This window comes from Mustela erminea, chromosome 9 (genome assembly GCF_009829155.1).
Source record: "Mustela erminea isolate mMusErm1 chromosome 9, mMusErm1.Pri, whole genome shotgun sequence".
Classification (NCBI taxonomy): Eukaryota; Metazoa; Chordata; class Mammalia; order Carnivora; family Mustelidae; genus Mustela; species Mustela erminea.
Genome location: NC_045622.1, coordinates 84,867,962 through 84,888,475, shown reverse-complemented (window position 1 = coordinate 84,888,475; position 20,514 = coordinate 84,867,962). Strand labels below are relative to the sequence as shown.

Genomic DNA, 20,514 nt, shown 5'->3' with positions numbered 1-20,514 from the left:
AAACTTAACTCTGTGAATTTAGGAACCCATGGTGGGAGGCCGGAAATCTGGTAAAAAGCGAACCCTTAGAAAAGGCAGCAAAAAAAAGAACTTTAAAGATTTAGGAAGAATGACTACAGGAAGTGGTCATCCACCCACCCCTTCACTCAAGGATGAAGGGTAAAGCTCCTCCCCTTCATCCTCGACTGAGGCAGGACAAGACGCCAAACACTCAGAGGCGGAGGCAGGCAAGAGAGTGAAAGAGTGCTGGGGGGGAGGGCTGCGACAGGCTGGAGGCTCAGTCAGTAGAGCATGTGACTCCTGAACCCTGGGTCATGAGTTCAAGCCCCGTGTTGGGCATGGAGCCTACTTAAAGCGCGCTTGGGCTTCTCAGCCTGGGGGATGGGGGGCCCCCATGACCAACAAGTATGGCTGCCACAGAGCAACCTCAGCTCCAGAAACAATTCCAGAAGCGACCTCATTTGAAGACACACTATAAAAGACGTGATTTTGTCCTTTTAAAGTTCTACTTATTGAACTTCTATTCACTTCCAATGAAACCAGGGAAGATTTGTCCTTGAGTATAAACTTTATAGGACTTCTGACCAAATAATGCAGCATACTTTTCTGACTGCAAGTAGAAAACACTATTAGAACATAGTTTGTAGCATAGATTTGGAGAAATCACAGTCTTCCCCCCCACCCCCCGCCGAGCACAAGCGTACCCTCTCCTGAAGCTCAGTACCACTCGATAGTCACAGAGCGAACGTTCCTCTGGCAGGAGGCCACCACGCCTGCCTCCGGCCCCACCGCAGCCCCCACCATTTTGAGGGATTCCCTGCATTATTTTGCCTTGTGCTCTTCCTGGACTTGGAGTTCACACCCAACTTCATGGCTCTGCCTCTGATAGAGTGTCCCTGTCTAAAACACACACGTACACACACTCACACACACACACACCTTTTACTTTTTATTCTAACAGAGTGGGTCATCTGTAAGAGCCCAGTCACCCTTTCAGCCACAGGATGGGTATGTCAGGAATTCCAGTCACTTAAATTCCTCAAAAAATACTGCTCCCAAACCAGGGATTTTCTAGGACTTCCTTTATCCCAGAAATAAGTGAGCTTACACTATGCGGTTTTATCTGAAAACACTTTAAATCTATTTCTGAAATTCAAATCCAATCAATACATCTGTGTATTGTATCAGCGAATTTTTCAGTAAAAACTCCAGTGTCTTTTAAATTACACCAACATATATACGGTTTATAAAAATATTTCCTCCTTAACTTTCAAAGCTTAAAAGTCAAAGAATTTCCTTTCTCTAGATCCCAGAAGTCATAACTGCTATCATCCAGGCTCAGAAATAATTCTGTATAAAAGAATAAGCTTTCTAAAATCAATTAACTCCCCTCTAGAACAAAAGGGCTCTGGAGCTCTGGCGAGGCCAGGCAGGGAGAAAGCAATCAAAGGGGTACAGGGAGGCAGTAAGCCTTGTATAGCCCTTCCAACACAAAACAGCTGTGGGGGGGGAGCGAGGGTTGGTGCCAGGGAGCAGGGAAGAGTGAGGGTCAGTGCCAGGCAGGGGGGAAGAGTGAGGGTCGGTGCCAGGCAGGGGGGAAGAGTGAGGGTCAGTGCCAGGCAGGGGGGAAGAGTGAGGGTCAGTGCCAGGCAGGGGGGAAGAGTGAGGGTCAGTGCCAGGCAGGGGGGAAGAGTGAGGGTCGGTGCCAGGCAGGGGGCAAAGTCTCAACACCGTCATGGCTTGGTCTCTCATTCTCGGTGGCTGGCAGATCGTCTTGGGTGTCTGAAAGGAAAACTACCCAGATGGTGGAAGAGAAGCCCCAGCCCCCCGGGAAAGACAAGGCAGCTGTAATCAGGCCAGAGTCGGGTGCAGACACGCGGCTGTCAACCGTCTAAAAGCGGAGTGCCCCCTCAAACGTAAGAGAACAAGAAGCTTCTTGATTTGTAAACTTGCACTCATAAATACAAACCTTCAAACCGGAATTCAGGGCCTTTTTCAACAACCCTTTTCAACAGTGATACACAGTATTCTTCCCTTTGGAATCAGGGCTGTTACACAGAAATGTACTAAATAGCCATTTTCCAAAGCAACACGAGAGTCGAGAATAGGTATTCTGTATCCAGAGGCTAATACCGCCGCGCCGGAGAGCGCAGGCGCGTCAGGATCGCACAAGGATCTTACTGAGGATGGCGTCGTAGTAGGGACTGAAGACCATCTTGTTATAGTTGACCAGGCGGACAAATTTAATAGCAACTTCCTCCAGCTCTTTCTGAACTGGACCCAATCCCCCAGGTACCGTGGGCAGTGGCTTCTGATGACCCGAGGCAAGGTAGCTTTCTAAGAAGATCAGGATTCTGGAATCTGTGACAGAAAAGAAGGCAGCTGGTTGCTTCTGGTTCAGGGTGACTTTGCAAACTTCTGATTATGCTTCCGTGTTTAGCTTAGACATCCCTTTTCCGGGGACGTCTTCCCTGCCCACCCCGTGGACCAGGTGTGGACCACAGCACGTGCACTTCCAACACTCAGCCCCTTTAGAACATTTCCCTTCCTGCTCTAGAACGTTAGGTAGAAGCACGCCCCCCGCACCCCACACCCCCCCACCCCACAGCACAAAGCTGGCAGGAGACCCGGCCCCAGGAGAAGCTCAAAATCCATTCAGAAAGGAAGAATAAATGTATGAATCAATAAAAGGAGACTGCAGTGTTGACAGGCTGAGAAGAAAGACACCCCGAGGCCACCATGAGCCACTGCTGAAGAGCACATAAGAAATGGGGCGGGGCCGGGGGGAGGGGGGAGGTAAAGCAGGAATTACAAGTTCAAAAATGAAAAGAGAAAAAAAGAAGATTCCAGCATCATGGGTTTGTGAGCTTTTCCCACCAAGCCCACATGTAAGCGACGTGAACGTCCCTCTGTAACGCCTCCAGGGGCAGGCCACGGAGCTGCGGGCATCTGCGAACTTGTACTACTCTGAGGAACGACACAGGCTGATGCTTTGTAAGCCCCTCCTCTCCCGGCCGCTTCTGCACTGTCCTCATCTGAGAGAGCACCAAGCCATGCTTCTCGCCGATTTTCTCAGAAAAGCAACAGGGGTGTCTATATTCATCAGGTTCTTTCAAACCGCACGCCCTCCACTTGCCCTGCGGGACCCTCCCTGGTGCACATGGCCTTCACCCTTCGGACCCCAATACACGGTGACAGAACAACTGTAGACCGGATGGGTCCCCTCACCCCTGTCCCCAAGTTAGTTTGGTTTTCTAAGGTTCTCAGAGCTCGAAGCCTCACGCAGAACTGGAGATGCTCACAGCATCCCAACCCCAGGACTGGTTTTTAGCCCCAGGTCTGCGATGAGCTGTTACTCAAACCCAGCACGGCAGGACACGGAGCCGCGGGTTAGCCCGCGCGCTGCTCACCGCCTTCCGTGCCTCTCTACCGCAGTCACTAACGCTAATCCAGACGCTCCTCCTGAGTGACCCACAGATGACACTGGGAGCGATGCAGGGCTGGGGTGAAGTGATTTGGAAAAAACTGTCGATCCCTGGAACTTTTTCCGTAAAATATTACTTAAGGATAGAAAGGAATTCACCGAGTTAGAGGAGACTCGGGTCACTGGTTCAGCCTCTGTCCAACCTGAAAACCAGTAACCGCGGATCACTCAGCTTTAGCTTGAAGCCTGCTAACCATCCACTGTTGCTCCGCTGCACGCCTATTCACTTTCATAAAGCAGCTAAAGAATGACTTCAAATTTAAGTTATACTAAAGAGAAATAGTTCTTAAAAGTAGATGAAAAAAATGTTTTAGAGATTTATTTGAGATGTTTTAGAGATTTGAGAGAGTGAGTGAGCAAGTACAAGGGTGGGGAAGGCAGAGGGAGAGGACAGAGCATCTCAAGCAGTCTCCCGTGCTGGGTGCGGGGCCCAACGCGGGGCTCGATCCCACAACCCTGAGATCATGACCTGAGCTGAAATCAAGAGTCTAACACTTAACAGACTGAGCCACCCAGACACCCCTAGATGAAAAAAAAAATTTTTTAAATTTTTAAGTAATCTCTCTACCCAACGTGGGGCTTGAACTCACAACCCCAAGATCAAGAGTCACGTGCTCTGAGCCAGCCAGGCGCCCCCAAATTAGGAACTGTATTCTTCGATCAACCAGTGAACAGAATTTTCCCTAGTGCTATGGCTGGGATGAGGAAGAGTAACAGCCAGCACAGAAAGCTATTTGCCAGCAGCTCCTCTCTAGCAAGTACTTGTGAGGGGCTGGGGTTATTCTGATAAGTGCTTTATGCACCTAATGCCCTGTGGTCCTCCCAGCAACCGCACAGGGCTGTCAGTATTGTCTTTCAGAGATGAAGAGCCTCAGGCATCGGGTCACCCGCTGGGCCACAGCGCTGGAGCTCTTGAGGAAAAGCCCTGCTCTCCCCGCTCTCATGGCACATCCCGAGCACGTCCGAGCACATCACGGCAGTGCGCCAAGGGCAGGGACTTCCCCCACCCAGCGTTACTCTGCAACGGCAGCCGAGTGTCCCACTGCTGTACTCCGTTCTGACACTACGTGGAGGGAGTGTTACACCCCAGAGGCCAGGGGCTCAGTCCCAGGAGGCTATACCCCGCCCCCATTTCAGAAGCCAACCAACCGCAAGCAGTAGGTCTCCCCCCCACCCCACCCCAGTCCACCAGTCCCTCCAGCTACAAACTGGAGGGTCCCATGACCTCCTCCCCCTTTGGATATTGATTATTGGCTAGAACAGCTCACAGCACTCAGGGTAACATCTCTGTTTACTCACTTATTACACAATAAAGGATTTGGATACACATGAAAACCAGAGCAAAAGACACAGAGTCCTGAAGGGTAGGTGCTTTTGTTGGAGGTGGGGGTACAGCGCCCTCCTATTACGTGCAGAACCCAGACGCTCCCCGAATCCTGTACTTCTGGGATGTTTATGGCAGCTTCATCAAGGGCATTTCCAGTGCTGCTCTCCTCTCTTGGAGGGGGGTGGAGGAGGCTGAAAATTCCAGGCTTCTAATCCTGGCTTGGTTTTTCAGAGCCCACGCAGAGTTGCCTCATTAAAACAAAAGACACTCCTATCACCCAGGAAATTCCAAAGGATTTAAGAGTTCTATGTCAGGATCCAGGTCAAAGACCAGTCTTAGAACAAAAGATGCTCTTAGTGCTCTTATCACTTAGGAAACTCTAAGAATTTTAGGAGCTCGGAGCTAGAAAGGGGGCGGGGGTGTGCAGAGACCAATACTTCTATTTTTTGTTACCTCACAGTGCTGGAGCAGGGTTCTGAACAAAGCCTGTGATTCCCAAGTCAGAGCCCTCAGAACAATGACAGCTGCCCCGTGTCCCGAACTCTGGGTTGCCCTTGCCGTGGCGATTACTCACTCTCTCCTCACTCATCAGCACTCATAAGCTACCAAAACCTTCTAGGTTTCTTCAGACGGGCCGGGCCGCCAGTCCCTCCAAGGGTACATCCCTGCTGCCCGTCCTCCCCTCACAAACATACCCATGATCCTGCGGATGGGGTCGTCAGGACTGGCGACAGCCTGGATCTGGCCCTTGAGCACGGCCTCCTTTTCCGTGGTGAAGGGGGTGAGCCCGCACAGGGCCAGGCAGCTGCTCACCTCCAGGCAGACCTTCTCCCCGATGGTAGTCAGGGCGTCCTTCAGCTGGAAGGAGCTTGAGTACAGAAGAGGAGGGAGAAGGCAGGGAGGAGAGGGCCGGTAAGCGAAGTGCACATCCACTCGGCTCAGGCCAAGGAAGAGCCCGAGCCCTGGAAGAGTCATGATCTGAGTCAGTGCACGGACTGTCATGTTCAAAGAGAAAGTCTAGGACTCTCTTCCCTGCCCTCAGCCTTCCAGGCTGCGGACACCTGACTCAGGAATCCCTCTCTCTCTCTCTCTACTAGAAAGAACACTGGGAAGGGAAGGGCTCAGACTATACCAGCGCTAACAACCCCAAACCCAACTTCTTGCTAGCGTCTGTGTGCTGAAACAATCCTGAAACTGCCTTACGAGTATCCGCAATCCCGCTGGGGTAGCACACAAGAACCCAGAATCAGGGAGCTGTGGGACAGAACGGGAAGAGAAACTTTTCATTAGATATCCTTCTGTCCCTTTTGATTTGTGAAATAGGGGAAGGTATTAACTACTTTAAAAGAATTAATAACACTGAAATCCCGAAGTTAAAAAATGAGCACCTTGATTTTTCCAGAGCCCTTGCGCTCTCCTGGAGTATCTGTGGGGAGTCCTCCTGCTGGTAGGTTTCCTGTCAGGCCTTTGTTCTGGGCTTAAACCCTCTGTACAGCAGGAGTCATGGGCACAAATGAGTGAGCCCAGGGACTCACAGCTGGTACCAGCTCTGAGGGTACCGACAACCCAAGAGCCAGTGTGGACACCGCAGGGCTGTCCACAGGGCTGTATGGAAGCCCCACACAGGGCCCCTCATGGGAAACTCTAAACAGTAGAGCACCAGGTCTGCTGGGGGGCGGGGAGGGACGGATGATGTGGGGGACAGACCTCAGTGACGTGCCAGGGCCTCAGCTCAGCAAACCCCTCCTGGTCTCAGCCGGCCTGTGCATGCACCCCTGACCCCACACTCAGCGCGGGCAAGCTCTGTATAACTCAGCAGGAAAAGGCCTCCATTTTCTAAGGATGAGAACATCTGGGGACATCCTCCTCAAGGAATCCTCTGAACTGGGCCTGTGAGAGGCAGTATTTACTTCAGACCAGTAAAACATATCCTGTGGGCCATGAACCACATGGACCTGACGGGCCATCTGGGCAGAAGCAGAAATTGCTTGTGGCCTGGCAACTTAGGGGGACGCCGCCCGCTTCTTAGTGGACCTTTCCCAGGGCTGTGCCACCCAAACTCTTAGGGGGCTGTGAGAGCAATTCAGTGGGCAGCAAGCAGTATTTTTGTTTTTAATGTTATAAGAATTTGTACTAAGCATGGTTCGGGTTAAGTTTCATTTTGTGAAGTTTTTACTCCCGTTACAGGTGCGCTTGAAGTGTGTACTAGGTCACAGCAGAAAATGAATTTCTTACTGTGGGTCTTGGTCCTAAACATGTGAAAGCCACCCTTCTAGAGCCTCGCGGACCCCAGAATGGACGCTAATGCCTTTCCTAGGAACCCGAATCAGTTCTGCTGGGGGGAAAAAACCAGAGAGCAAGGTTTCCTCTCCGGTCCTAGAGGGCAGCCCCAGGGACCCCCCCCAGCACAGGGAGACCCCGCTGCCGTCTGCTCTCTGCCACTGCTGCCTCCCCCCCATCCCACAGGGGCCACTTACGGCAGATGTGTATCTGTTAGCAGAATCTTCACGATCATCTTGAGTTTCTCAGCAAAGTCGGCCTGGCTGGAGATTCCTGGGGCTGCCATGCTGAATGTGACCAGCAACACGGCTCCCAGGACGGTGAGGTGCTCCAGCTGCAGCTGGAGCTCTTGGAAGCGAGCCTGATCCATCAAAACGGTCTGTAAGGGATGCGACAGAAATCATCCCTGAGCAAGAGATGCAGGCTGGCCAGCAGGGGGCGGTGGGGTCACAGCCCCACATGTGCCTCCACAGGTTCCCGCAGAATTTTCCAGTCCTTTGAGAGCTTAAGGGAGTCAGGCATGAGTCATCCTTCCCCTCAGAGCAGCTTTCTCCCTAGGAAGGCTGCCCTAGAGCCCACTGAGAACCGGAGGCAGACCGCCACTGAAACGCAGGATAACCTCACGCCAGCTTCTTCAGCGGCCTGAGCCCTGTGTAGACCAGGGATTCCTGCCTCTCGGGAATGTCCTAAAGATGGAAGGCCATGGATCTAAAGTGGGCTGGCGGAGCCAACACTCGGTAACTAGTTCTATCGTTAGACAGGAAAGAGTAATGAGATACGGGGCTAGGGTGACCAACTCACCTCGGTTTGTTCAGGGCTGCCCCCACTTTAAAACTGGAACTCCCAAGTCCTGTGACCACTCTCCCCGCCAACACCAGTCCAAGCAAACCAGGCAGCTAGGCACCCCAGCCCTCTGAGCCCCGGAGAGAAAGAGGGGAGAAGCTGCTGGAAGAGAGAGCCTACGTGATTCACCTTGGTGTCCCCCTCACTATCTAGCACAAAGGAGGCCCCCTCAGAGTCGGCAAGTGAATGAAGAAAACAAAAAAGAAACCGAAAGTAGAAAAAGGAGGAATGACAGAAAACAAACCAAAGCCACCCAGAAAGCAGTGAGTGAGTTTCTCTGACTGCATCCCCCGTGGCAGACATCCATGCGTTCTACCAGGTCAAAGTGCCCTGCGTGGGATGAAGGAAAAAACACTGGAAAGGCTGACAAGATATCCCTTCCGATGGGGAGTTTCTACAGGTAACCCAAATAAATGGGAAGAGCCAGTTTTGCTATAAGAAACTGGCACACCAAATCAAGACATTAACAATTTAGGGTCTTAGCCTAGAGTTCGTCTCAAGCACTGAAAACTATCTTTAAGATTCAGGATCCTGGGGGCACGCCGGTAGCTCGGTTGTTAAGCATCTGCCTTCTGCTCAGGTCATGATTCTGGGGTCCCCCTGCTCAGCAGGGAGCCTGTGTCTCCCTCTGCAGCTCCCCAGTGCTTGTGTGCTTGTGTTCCCTCTCTCGCTGTGTCTCTGTCAAATAAATAAGTAAAGTTTAAAAATCCTAGAGAGTCAGGATCCTCTGTTAAACAAAGATGCTTCCCCAGACTCAGCATCTTCCCTGACTTCACCATGTTACACAGCAGCATCCCGGCTTTGTGCGGGACTGGGGTTTAGGGTACAAAACGTTTCCAACGATCAATCCTGAGGGTAGACATTGGTGTCCAACGAAAACACCATCTTCCCCACAGCAGTATTTTAAAAGAAATGTCAGGCTGCGAACTGCCCTCCAGGTAAGAACATGTCACCATTCGGAAAGGGGCTTCCCCTGCCCCCTCAATACCACATCCTCTTTAAAGCCTCCCTTGGCATGAAACAGGGAACTCAGAGGCAAGAGTGAAGCTGTGGGCTTACAGCATCTTCAAAGGAAAAATAAGGAACTTAGAGGAGAAAGATTTAGAGAAGTAGCAGTTTCTAAGGCTAGAGATAAAAACCCCAAGTGTCCCCAAAAATGAGGCAGTCAGGGCGCCTGGGTGGCTCAGTGGGTTAAAGCCTCTGCCTTCGGCTCAGGTCATGATCTCAGGGTCCTGGGATTGAGCCCCACATTGGTCTCTCTGCTCAGCAGGGAGCCTGCTTCCTCCTTTCTCTCTGCCTGCCTCTCTGCCTACTTGTGATCTCTGATCTCTCTCTATCAAATAAATAAATTTAAAAAAAAATGAGGCAGTCTACACACCAAACCAGCAGGTTACAGACAAAAATGGGGGAAATCCCTTGTTTATCATCTTCTTAGTAAGAAGTACTTATTGTGAAAAACCTTTATGGTTGGTTGGTTTGTTTTTATCCTGCACATGGAATGGGAAGTAGATTTATTTACATAAAACTGAAAAGCAACATCACTGCTATGGTTTTACTCAAGTTGTGTAAAAACAAGACAACAGCTCAGTGGCACACACTGGAAGTGGCGCACCCTCAGTGGCGCACCACTGGGGGATGGGTAAGTGATGCGGCTGCTTGGGGTACAGGTGTGGGGGTAGACAGTTCTCGGGGAAAACTCGGTTCCCCTGAGTGTGAAACTTCAAATCACCACGGGACCCAGCAATTCTCATCCTAGGTATTCACCCAAGAGTACTGCAAACACATGCCCCCCTGTTAAAACCTGTACACAAACGTTCAGGGCAGCACAGTTCACAGTAGCCAAAAAGTGGAAACAACCCAAACGTCTGTCAACTGATGAATGATTCAACAAAATGTGGGACATACGGTGGAGTGTTGTTCGGACTTAAAAAAAAAACGCTGACCCACACCACAACATGGGTGAAGCCTGAAAACAATGCCCTGAGTGAAAGAAGCCAGACACAAAAGGACAAACACTGTAGAATTCCATTCATATGAGGCACCTGGAGTCATAAGACCCAGAGACGCAAAGAAGAACAGTGGTTGCCAGGGGCAAGGCGGAGGGAGGCATGAGGTGTGTTTAAAGGTATTTAAAGAGTCTGAGGGATGCCTGGGTGGCTCAGTGGGTTAAGCCTCTGCCTTGGGCTTAGGTCATGATCTCAGGGTCCTGCGATCGAGCCCCGCATCGGGTTCTCTGCTCAGCTGGGAGCCTGCTTGCCACCCCCCTCTCTGCCTGCCTCTCTGCCTACTTGTGATCTCTGTCAAATAAATAAATAAAATCTTAAAAAAAAACAAAAGAGTTTGAATTTGTGAAGACGGGAAAGCTCTGGAGAGGACAGTGGTAGTGGTGGGCCAACCGTGAGAACGTCCTTTACACCCTGAACTGTACACATAGTGATGGGAAATCTTGGGGTGCCTGGCTGGCTCAGTTGGTGGAGTGCACAACCCCTGATCTGGGGGTTGTGAGTACGAGCCCCACACTGGGTGTAGAGCTTACTTAAAAAACTAAAAAGAAAAAAAAAAGACAGTGTATTTTGTATTACGCATATTTTACAGTTAAAAAAGTACAACTTCCAATCAAGAAATGAAGTACTCCTACGTATGACATGGACGAACATCATGCTCGGTCCAAGAAGCCAGACACAAAAGGCCGATAGTGCAGGATCCCATTTATACGAAATGTCCAGAAGAAGCAAATCCAGAGAGACAGGAAGTAGATTAGTGGTTGCCACTGGGGAGGGGAGTGGGGAAAGGGCACAGGGTCTCTTTTTAGGGTGATGAAAACGCTTTGGTCCTCTAACTGTAAATTGATGAAAACCCACCGAATTGTTCAATTTAAAAGGGGACATTCTCTGGTAAGAGAACTGTACCATCACAAAACTTATTTTTTCAAAGTTCTGCTGCACAAAAAGAAACAAGCAGTCAGACCGCTCTGCAGCACCTACTTCCGGGAAAGGTCTCCGCAGGTGGTCCCATCTCAGAAGCTTCAGGTATGCATAATTCTGGACAGCCACAGGATTTGGCGTGGGGCCGTCCCCAGAGCCGGAAGCCCCTCCCCCAGCTGGCAGGGCGCTTTTATACTTCTGATTTGTAAGGTCGTCTGCAGCTTCTTCCAGCCACTGGGTGACAAAGTCCAGGGAATCTGTGAAAAACAAGGCCACCCACATTACCATGACACTCAGGAGGAACACTTCTTGGAATGGCTTTAAGGGATGATCATCCTGAAGGTGTGGCACAATCATCCTGAAGGTGTGGTATATACAGAGTAATACAGAGTATGGACTTTGGAACCAAACAGAACTCGGTTTAAATCAGAGTATCGCCATTACCAGCTAAGGATGATCAGATTCCTCCTACAAAGAGATGGACACCACCACCTCCTACAAAGAGATGGACAGCCACACCTTGTAGGCAGTTCCGAGGATTAACAAGATAGTGAATACAAAGCACACAACCAGGCCTGGCCACCTACAGCTGTCCCAAAAACCGTGGCCCTCGCCCCCACCCCGACCACGGCAGGAGACAAGACAGGGGCTCTGAGGACTCCAGCTCAGGGAGATGCAAAATTCTTGCCCAGACACAGGAGACACAGGCAAGAGTCTCCCAGTATAAAGTATCCTCTGCATTAAAAATGAGGCCTTTTCCTTATCTGGATCTGAGTCTCCCATCAAGCTCATTTGCTTTCAACCTCATGGGAGGGGAGCTGTGCCGCCCCTAGGACGCTGCTTCTGCAGCATCCGGAGCACCGCCGGGAGGATCACAAGTGTCTTTCATCTGCCCCTGGGTGCTCCCTCCTCTTCTAAGCTGAGAAATGCACCAGGGATTCTGAGGGGGCACAAGAGAAAGACGAGGTTTTTATTCATATGACGGGAGAAGAAAATCCCTCTGACAGCTCCTGGAACACGCAGGAAGCACCTGAGTCAATGCACGAGCGAGGTCCTGGCGGGCAGCCATGCTGTCCCTTTAGCCTTCTGCAGGTGGCATGCTCTGTAGTCCCCCAGCTTGGCCATGTGGAGGCAGGGGGCGCCTGACCAGCGCAGGAGCCGCAGTAGCAGCTCCTCACTGGGCCCTTGGCTGCTGGCACTGGACTCACACACTAAGGCTCTTTGCTGGAAAACTGGCAGCCTGGATGCCTCCTGAGGACAAGGCGAGAAAAATCAACCAGGCAGTCAATCCATTCTGGTCAAAATTTCTCAAAATCGAGGTCCAGGGGCACCTGGGTGGCTCAGTGAGTTAAAGCCTCTGCCTTCAGCTCAGGTCCTGAGATGGAGCCCTGCATTGGGCTTTCTGCTCAGCAGGGAACCTGCTTCCCCTTTTCTCTCTGCCTGCCTCTCTGCCTACTTGTGAACTCTGTCTGTCAAATAAATAAAACTCTTTAAAAAAAATCGATAGGGCACCTGGGCTCAGTGGGTTAAGCCTCTGCCTTTGGCCCAGGCCATGGCTTTGGGGTCCTAGGATCGAGGCCCACATCGGGCTCTCCGCTCAGCAGGGAGCCTGCTTCCCTCTGTCTCTGCCTGCCTCTCTGCCTATTGTGATCTCTCTCTCTCTGTGTCAAATAAATAAATAAAATCTTAAAAAAAAAAAAATCGAGGTCCACACCCATAAACTGGGTCTCCTCTGCTCGGCTCTGTCCTGACCCCTTCCGGGCCAGCTCGGCCTTCTCTGTCTGCAGCGGGATGAGCACCTGCTCTGGCCAGCAACACAATCTAGCCAGAGACCACCATTTTCTTTCTTAACCACCCCAGGTAGTGGCTAAATGGAACTCATAATAAATTGGATCCAGGGGCGTCAGTTGGGTACGCATCTGCCTTCAGCTCAGGTCATGATCTCGGGGTCCTGGGAATTAAGCCCCACATTCAGCTCCCTGCTCAGCGGGGAGCCTGCTTCTCCCTCTCTGTTTGTCTCTGTCCCACCCCCCAGCGGTGCTCTCTCTCAAATAAATCTTTTTTTTTTTAAGCTTTTATGTATTTATTTGACAGTGACAGAGAGAGAGAGCGAGAGCACAAGCCGGGGGAGTGGCAAGCAGAAGGAGAGAGGGATCATTAGAGATCATGACCTGAGCCAAAGGCTGACACTCAACCGACTAAGCCACCCAGGTGCCCCTCAAATAAACAAAATCTTAAAATAAATAAATAAATTGGATCCAAAGACTGTAATTAACCAGGACTATCAGCTGTCGATGCAGAGAACCCCCCCAAAACCATCCTAGAAATGCAACATAGCTTTGCATGCTATAGTCCTATTGTCCTCCTGCAGTCATCGGAGAGGTTTATGAAAATGAGACTTTTTCTGGGTATAAAACCAGAAAGATTTTCTGCATATAGAACAGAGGCAAAGTAAAATTTCTTCCTGTACCTTTGAGAGAGGGGCACGTGAATTAAACAGTTACAAGAAGTCTGCCATGTTTTAAAAATTAAGGCCAAGCATACGATTTACCCCAAACTGATGTTTTCATTAAAAACCTAATTTAGGACTTCTTGGTTCTTTTAAATTTCTTTTTTTTTTTTTTTAAAGATTTTATTTATTTATTTGACAGAGAGAAATTACAAGTACACTGAGAGGCAGGCAGAGAGAGAGAGAGAGAAGGAAGCAGGCTCCCTGCTGAGCAGAGAGCCCTGATGCGGGACTCGATCCCAGGACCCTGAGATCATGACCTGAGCCGAAGGCAGCGGCTTAACCCACTGAGCCACCCAGGCGCCCCTTAAATTTCTTTTCTTATATTCTACTTCTGTTTCTCTTGTTTGTCCATTGTCAAGTCCAAAGTCTGGTACTTTTCTATCTTGAAATCAGAACACTCCCATACAAAATTTGAGTTTTATTTGGCAAACAGTGTCGTCGTGCAACCAGCTAGGGCCCTGAAATGGAGAAAGAGTGCAGGAGCCACAAAGCATCGGACGTACTTGGCTGCTTCTCCAAAAGCTGTTGAAACTTCTTCCTTTCGTATTCCACAGACTGCTGCATGAGATGCGGCCTAATGCTAGTGATGGCAAAGTTCGCCATGTCCACTTTCATGAGGTCCAACACGGAAAAAATTGCCCTGAGAGAAAAGGAAGAAAAGCATTTAGAACTGGGCACGTGTCAAGGAAGCACTGTCTTGGAGGAAAGAAGGCAGCAGATTTGAGAGAAGCTTTTCATCTCAAAAAGAGCAGCAAGTAGATCAAGAAAAACAAATTTAGTGGGGGGCGCCTGGTTGGCTCAGCTGCTAGAGCATGCGACTCTTGACCCTGGGGTCGTGAGTTTGAGCTCCACATGGGGCAAAAAGATTATTTAATAAAAAATAAGCATAAAATAAGAAAAATTTAGAAAACAGAAAAATTTAAGTAACAGATTAAAAAGACTAAGTTTTTAAGCTGCCTTCTGTCCCCACTCCTCCATGGCCTACGTCCAAGCAAACACAGCTCCCCAACTGCCTGTGTAGGCTGGAACTCGCTCCTTGGCACTGGGTCAGCCCTCCTGGAGGCACAGAGGAAGGACAGCCAGGACCTGAGGTCAAGGGCAGACACGGGACCACCCGGTCTTCATGGTCACACAGGCTAATTCACTTTCCCAGCAAAGAAAGAATAAGAACTCTCTCCTCTCTCCCCCCAGGATCTTCGTTTCAGGGCCTGCTTTCTGTTCTAGTTTTGCAGCAGAACTGTGAGCTCGTACTCTGAATGTGCCCGACGAGCAGACCTGACCCGATGCTCAGGACGCCTCGAGTCCCGCCTGTCAGGTACATACCTCTCTCTCCAGAGGCTGGGAGCTGCTAAGGGACCTATTTGCTGAAGGTGGCTGAGAACCCAAGGTACAGGCTTGGGTGTGGCCCCACATGGAAGGAAGAACAGGGTCACATGTCCTCTGAGTCCCCTGATGCCCTCTGGGACTGATATAACACTGTACGATACAATGACCTTATGTGTGGGTGTTTATCATGGAAAAATCACAGTCTGAGAACGATTTGTGGCCTTTCCCCTGCCATCCTGAACACCTCCCAAGTACATGGACCAGCCCCCCTTTCTCCAGGGCACATTCTGCTTCTCCTCTGAACACTCCTTAGCAATTCCCTAAATCAACTGCAACTAGACTGCAGACCAGTGACGGCCGGAAACTGCCCACTGGCAGCCACTGACTGGAGTAGCCCACGAACGCGTTTGTGCTCCCAACATGTTTTCAAAGACCTCCATTTCCAGCCTCTCCTGAGAAATGAGAAGATCTGACAACGCGGGCCCACATTCAGCTGCCTCCCTTTCAACAGTGTACGGACTTCCCGGGCCTTCTCTGTCTCAGTAGGAATTTGAGTTTAGGTTGAGTTTGCTGCAAGTTATTTCCCCAGAGGACTCACTTCCTAGGAACTCCTCACTTGGCCTTATTAGAAGCTCTTTCTGACTATTCTAACATTTAGCACCAGGCCCACTGCTTTAGAGATGTTCAGTAAGAGCCTGTTGCATGAATAAACACATCCATTTTGGGGCGCCTGGGTGGCTCAGTGGTTTAAGCCGCTGCCTTCGGCTCAGGTCATGATCTCAGTGTCCTGGGATCGAGCCCTGCATCGGGCTCCGCATCGGGCTCTTTGCTCAGCGGGAGCCTGCTTCTCTCTCTCTCTCTGCCTGACTCTCCACCTACTTGTGATTTCTCTCTCTGTCAAATAAATAAATAAATAATCTTTAAAAAAAAAAAATAAACACATCCATTTTTAGGAGTTTTTTGTTAAGATTTTTTTAAAAAATATTTTTATTATTTGAGAGAGAGACGGAGAGGTGGGGAGAGAGAGAGAGAAAACCAGCGGGGTGAGGGGCAGAGGGAAAAAGCAGACTCCCCGATAAGTAGGAAGCCGGATAGAGCTTGATCCTGGAACCCCAGGACATGATCTGAGCCAAAGGCAGACGCCCAACCGAGTCATCCAGGAGCCCCAATAAGATTTTTATTTTTAGGGGTGCCTGGGTGGCTCAGTGGGTTAAGCCTCTGCCTTCAGCTCAGGTCATGATGGAGCCCTGCATCGGGCTCCCTGCTCAGCAGGGAGCCTGCTTCCCCCTCTCTCTCAGCCTGCCTCTCTGCCTACTTGTGATCTCTGTCTGTCAAATAAATAAATAAAACCTTTAAAAAAAAAAAAAAGGATTTTTATTTTTAAGTAATCTCCACACCCAGCGTGGGGCTTGAATTCATGACTCTGAGATTAAGAGTCACACACTCGGGCGCCTGGGTGGCTCAGTGGGTTAAGCCGCTGCCTTCGGCTCAGGTCATGATCTCAGGGTGTTGGGATCGAGTCCCACATCGGGCTCTCTGCTCAGCAGGGAGCCTGTTTCCTCCTCTCTCTCTCTGCCTGCCTCTCTGCCTACTTGTGATCTCTCTCTGTCAAATAAATAAATAAAATCTTTAAAAAAAAAAAAAAAAGAGTCACACATTCTACGGAATGAACCAGCCAGGTGCCCCTTTTTGGGAGGTGTTTCACGGCTTTCTAAACCCTGAGGTAACTTCACAATGCAGAGCATTTTTATACGAACCAAACACTTATATAAGGATATCAAGAAAGCTGAAAATAAGGGCACCTGGGTGGTTCAGTCGCTTAAGTGTCTGCCTTTAGTTCAGGTCCTGGTCCCAGCGTCCTGCAATCAAGCCCCACATCCAGGCTATCTGCTCAGGAGGGAGCCTGCTTCTTCCTCTCCCTCTGCCCCTCTCCCCTCACCCACACTGCTTATGCTCACGCTCTCTCTCAAATAAAATCTTTTTTTTTTAAAGATTTTATTTATTAATTTGACAGAAAGAAATCACAAATAGATGGAGAGGCAGCCAGAGAGAGAGAGATTGGGAAGCAGGCTCCCTGCCGAGCAGAGAGCCCGACACGGGACTCGATCCCAGGACCCTGAGATCATGACCTGAGCCGAAGGCAGCGGCTTAACCCACTGAGCCACCCAGGCGCCCCTCTCTCTCAAATCAAATCTTAAAAAAAAAAAAAAAATCTGAAAATAAAAGGAACTTTTGGAAAGCAACTTGGTAACATGCAGTGAGAATCTTAAAACTGTTCCTATCCTCTGGCACAGGAAGCCTATTTAAGAACTTAGGGGCGCCTGGGTGGCTCAGTTGGTTAAGCATCTGCCTTTGGCTCAGGTCATGATCCCAGGGTCCTAGGACTAAGCCCTGCACCAGGCTCCCTGCTCAGTAGGGAGTCTGCTTCTCCTTCTCCCTCTGCTGCTCCCCCTGCTTGTGCTCTCACACCCTAAAGAACTTATAGTTAGGAAATAATCTAAAATATAGAAAAAAGTTTTATTTGCAAGGATGTTCATAACAGGATTAAACAGTAATTATATGTACTCTAATTGTCCATCTTCATAGGGTAATAGTTAGCCATATCTATGCAAATAAATATCTTGCGGCCATTGCAAATACCTATGGGGAGTCTTAAGAAATAATCTACATTGGTTTTACAAAAGGGATACTGTGGTGTTGGAACTGCCCAGAACCTTGAATGCAGTGGTGGATACACAAACTTACACAGGGATAAAATTATATAAAAATTAATATACAGACACAAGCGCATTCAAGTAAAACTGGAAATCTGAGTGAGGTCCCTGGATTGTATTCATCTCGACAGTCTAGTTGTGACGCCTCTGCAGTTCTGCGGAAGGTTAGCTTCGGGGGACGCTGGATAAAGTGTCCTGTATTATTTCTTACAACTCCACACGAACACACAATTATCTCAATGACACTTTCAATTAAAAAAAAGTGAAACAGGGTATATTTGTTTGTCTATTTATTTAAGATTTCATTTATTTATTTGAGAGAGAGAGAGACAGCAAGAGAGGGAACACAAGCTGGGGGAGTGGGAGAGGGAGAAGCAGGCTTCCCGCAGAAGAGGGAGCCCAATTTGGGGCTCGATCCCAGGACTCTGAGATCATGACCTGAGCTGAAGGCAGACACTTGACAACTGAGCCACCCTAATTAGGGTGTAAGGTTTATAGAAAAAGTCAGGCCCACAATGCCCACCAGGAGGACTTCTTAGAGTCAGCTGAACATTTGGGCTCACGAGATCTGGCATCATCTAGTCACTCAGATGGCCAATAAGGCAGCAGCACACAGGTTACATAACAGCTGAGAGAAGACAGAGGTTTGGGGGCTGCCCGGCTAACATATTTATGTATATATGTGTGCTAATAGAGTTCGTAATAATTCTATGGCATGGCTTCTAGTGTCTCCACCAGGGACATGACCTGTTATAAAAGCTACTCCCCTAAAGGATTTCCAAAGTGTGGTGTCCCAGTCACTACATATAGAGCTAAGCAGCTGGCCAAAAGTCACATTCTCATGCAGCATCATGTCAATTGTTTATCAATAATATTATCGGAATGGGGCGCCTGGGTGGCTCAGTGGGTTGAGCCGCTGCCTTCGGCTTGGGTCATGATCTCAGGGTCCTGGGATCAAGTCCTGCATTGGGCTCTCTGCTCAGCAGGGAGCCTGCTTCCCTCTCTCTCTCTGTCTGCCTCTCTGCCTACTTGTGATCTCTGTCTGTCAAATAAATAAATAAAAATCTTTATAAAAAAATAATAATATTATCAGAAAAATTATATAAATTTGGGGTGTCTCAGTTGGTACAGCATGCAACTCTTGATCTCAGGGTCAGGCATAAAAGCTTTAGGTATGGAGCCTACTTTTAAAAAAATTATATAGGGGCAACTGGGTGGCTCAGTGGGTTACAGCCTCTCAGGTCATGATCTCAGGGTCCTGGGATTGAGCCCTGTATTGGGCTCTCTGCTCAGCGGGGAGCCTGCTTCCTCCTTTCTCTCTGCCTGCCTCTCTGCCTACTTGTGATCTCTGTCAAATAAATGAAAATCTTTTTTAAAAAATTATAGAAATTTGATCATGATTATATATATTTAAAAATAAACACCTAAGCATCTGAGAGGCTCAGTTGGTTAAGCATCTGCCTTCGGCTCAGGTCATGATCCCCGGGTGGTTCTGGGATAGAGTCCAGCATCTGACTCCCTGCTCGGCGGGGAGCATGCTTCTCCCTCTGTCTCTCTGTGTCTCTCTGATGAATAAAATAAACAAACAAACAAAAAAGAAGATCTTTAAAAATAAACACCCAAAAGACCAAAGGTAGTTAATATGAATTATATGTTAGTTAATAGAATTATATTCATGTTAAATTTCTTCAATGTCTTGGTTTTTTGTTTTTAAGATTTTTATTTTTTAAGATTTTATTTTAAGATTTTTAAGATTTTAAGATATTTATTATTTTTAAGATTTTAAGAATTTAAGATATTTTTAAGATTTTTTTTTTTTAAGATTTTATTTATTTGGCACAGAGAGAGCATGCACACAAGCAGGCTGCTGAGTAGAGAGCCCAATGTAGGGCTCAATCCCAGGACCCTGGGATCCTAACCTGAGCAAAAGGCAGACACTTAACCAACCAAGCCGTCAACATGCCCCTTGCTTACGATTTTATTTTTAAGTAATCTCTACCCCCAATGTGAGGTTGGAACTCACAACCTGGAGATCAAGAGTCACACACTCTAGTGACTGAACCAGCAAGATGACCCTCTTTTTAATTATACAGAAGAATGTCCACATTTTTGGGAGACACCTACTCAAAGGTTTAAGGGTAAAATGTCACAATGTCTGGAGGCACCTAGGTGGCTCAGTTATTTAAGGCATCTGACTTGATTTCCACTCAGGTCATGATCTCAGTGTTGTGACTGAGCCCCACAACAGGCTCCAAGCTATCTCCCTCTCTCTCCCCACCACATTCCCTCTCTTTCAAATATGTAAATATTTAAGACAAACAAACAAAAAACCTGGGAGATCTGTGTAAAGGATACATGAGTATTAACCGTATGGTTTTGTTTTTTTTTTTTAACTTTTTTGTACGTTTGGAATTTTTCAAAATAAAATGTTGAGGGAGAAAAAAACAAAAAAAAATATCAACATGATTAACAGTGATTTTGCCTCTAGATGGTAAAATTATGGATGATTTTTTTTCCTTCTTTCTACTTTTCTTTATTTTACAAAATGTTTGTTTTTTATTTTTTTTTTAAATTCACATGTATCTACACTTGAATTCTAAATTTGAAAACAGGCTCTGATTGAGCCGTGTGTCCACGCTCAGCATGGAGTCTATCTGAGACTCTCTCCCTCTGCCCCTCCCCCCACTCCAAGATGAATAAATCTAAAAAGAAAAGAAAAAGAGAAAAGGCTCTGTATTTTAAGCACACTGAAGGTGATTAACATGATTCCTATACCTGAAAAGAGGCACTATTTCCTTAATGTCCTTTAGTTTCTTGACCTCCTCATCTCGAGCAGGTGCACAGAGGGTCCCCATCATGCCAATAATGAATTCTGCCAGCTTGGAAATGTCTAAGGCCCCATTCTCTGCTTCTTGCTTTATCAGATCCAGATCCAAGACTTCTGTTATCTGGTTTCTCAGTCTAGTGTGACCAGGCAGCAAGAAAGATAAGAGAGTCTACAAAAGAGCACAGCTAAGTTAAATCAAAGTTTCTTAGTTAGACATATTTTTTATTATATGCAAAGGAACTCACAATGACCCAAATAAGGGCTTATCAATTGTTAC

The 20,514-nt window shown here is 48.4% G+C and overlaps 1 protein-coding gene across 8 annotated transcripts in view; it reads right to left on the bottom strand.

Moving 5' to 3' along the window:
• Nucleotides 1-2,082: 2,082 nt before the first annotated feature.
• TCP11L1 (t-complex 11 like 1) overlaps nt 2,083-20,514 on the bottom strand; it is a 35,637-nt gene continuing 17,205 nt past the window's right edge. For 6 of the 8 annotated variants that reach the window (XM_032356550.1, XM_032356554.1, XM_032356553.1 and 3 more), the window contains 6 exons: nt 20,186-20,406; nt 13,874-14,010; nt 10,919-11,115; nt 7,289-7,470; nt 5,507-5,679; nt 2,083-2,361 (listed from right to left, as the gene is read on the bottom strand). In XM_032356550.1, coding sequence (XP_032212441.1) covers nt 2,159-2,361; nt 5,507-5,679; nt 7,289-7,470; nt 10,919-11,115; nt 13,874-14,010; nt 20,186-20,406 — 1,113 coding nt within the window. In that variant the 3' untranslated portion in view covers nt 2,083-2,158. Of the gene's footprint in view, nt 2,362-5,506; nt 5,680-6,014; nt 6,702-7,288; nt 7,471-10,918; nt 11,116-13,873; nt 14,011-20,185; nt 20,407-20,514 lie in introns of those variants that run through there. The other 2 variants (XR_004288982.1, XR_004288981.1) reach the window with 2 other exon arrangements.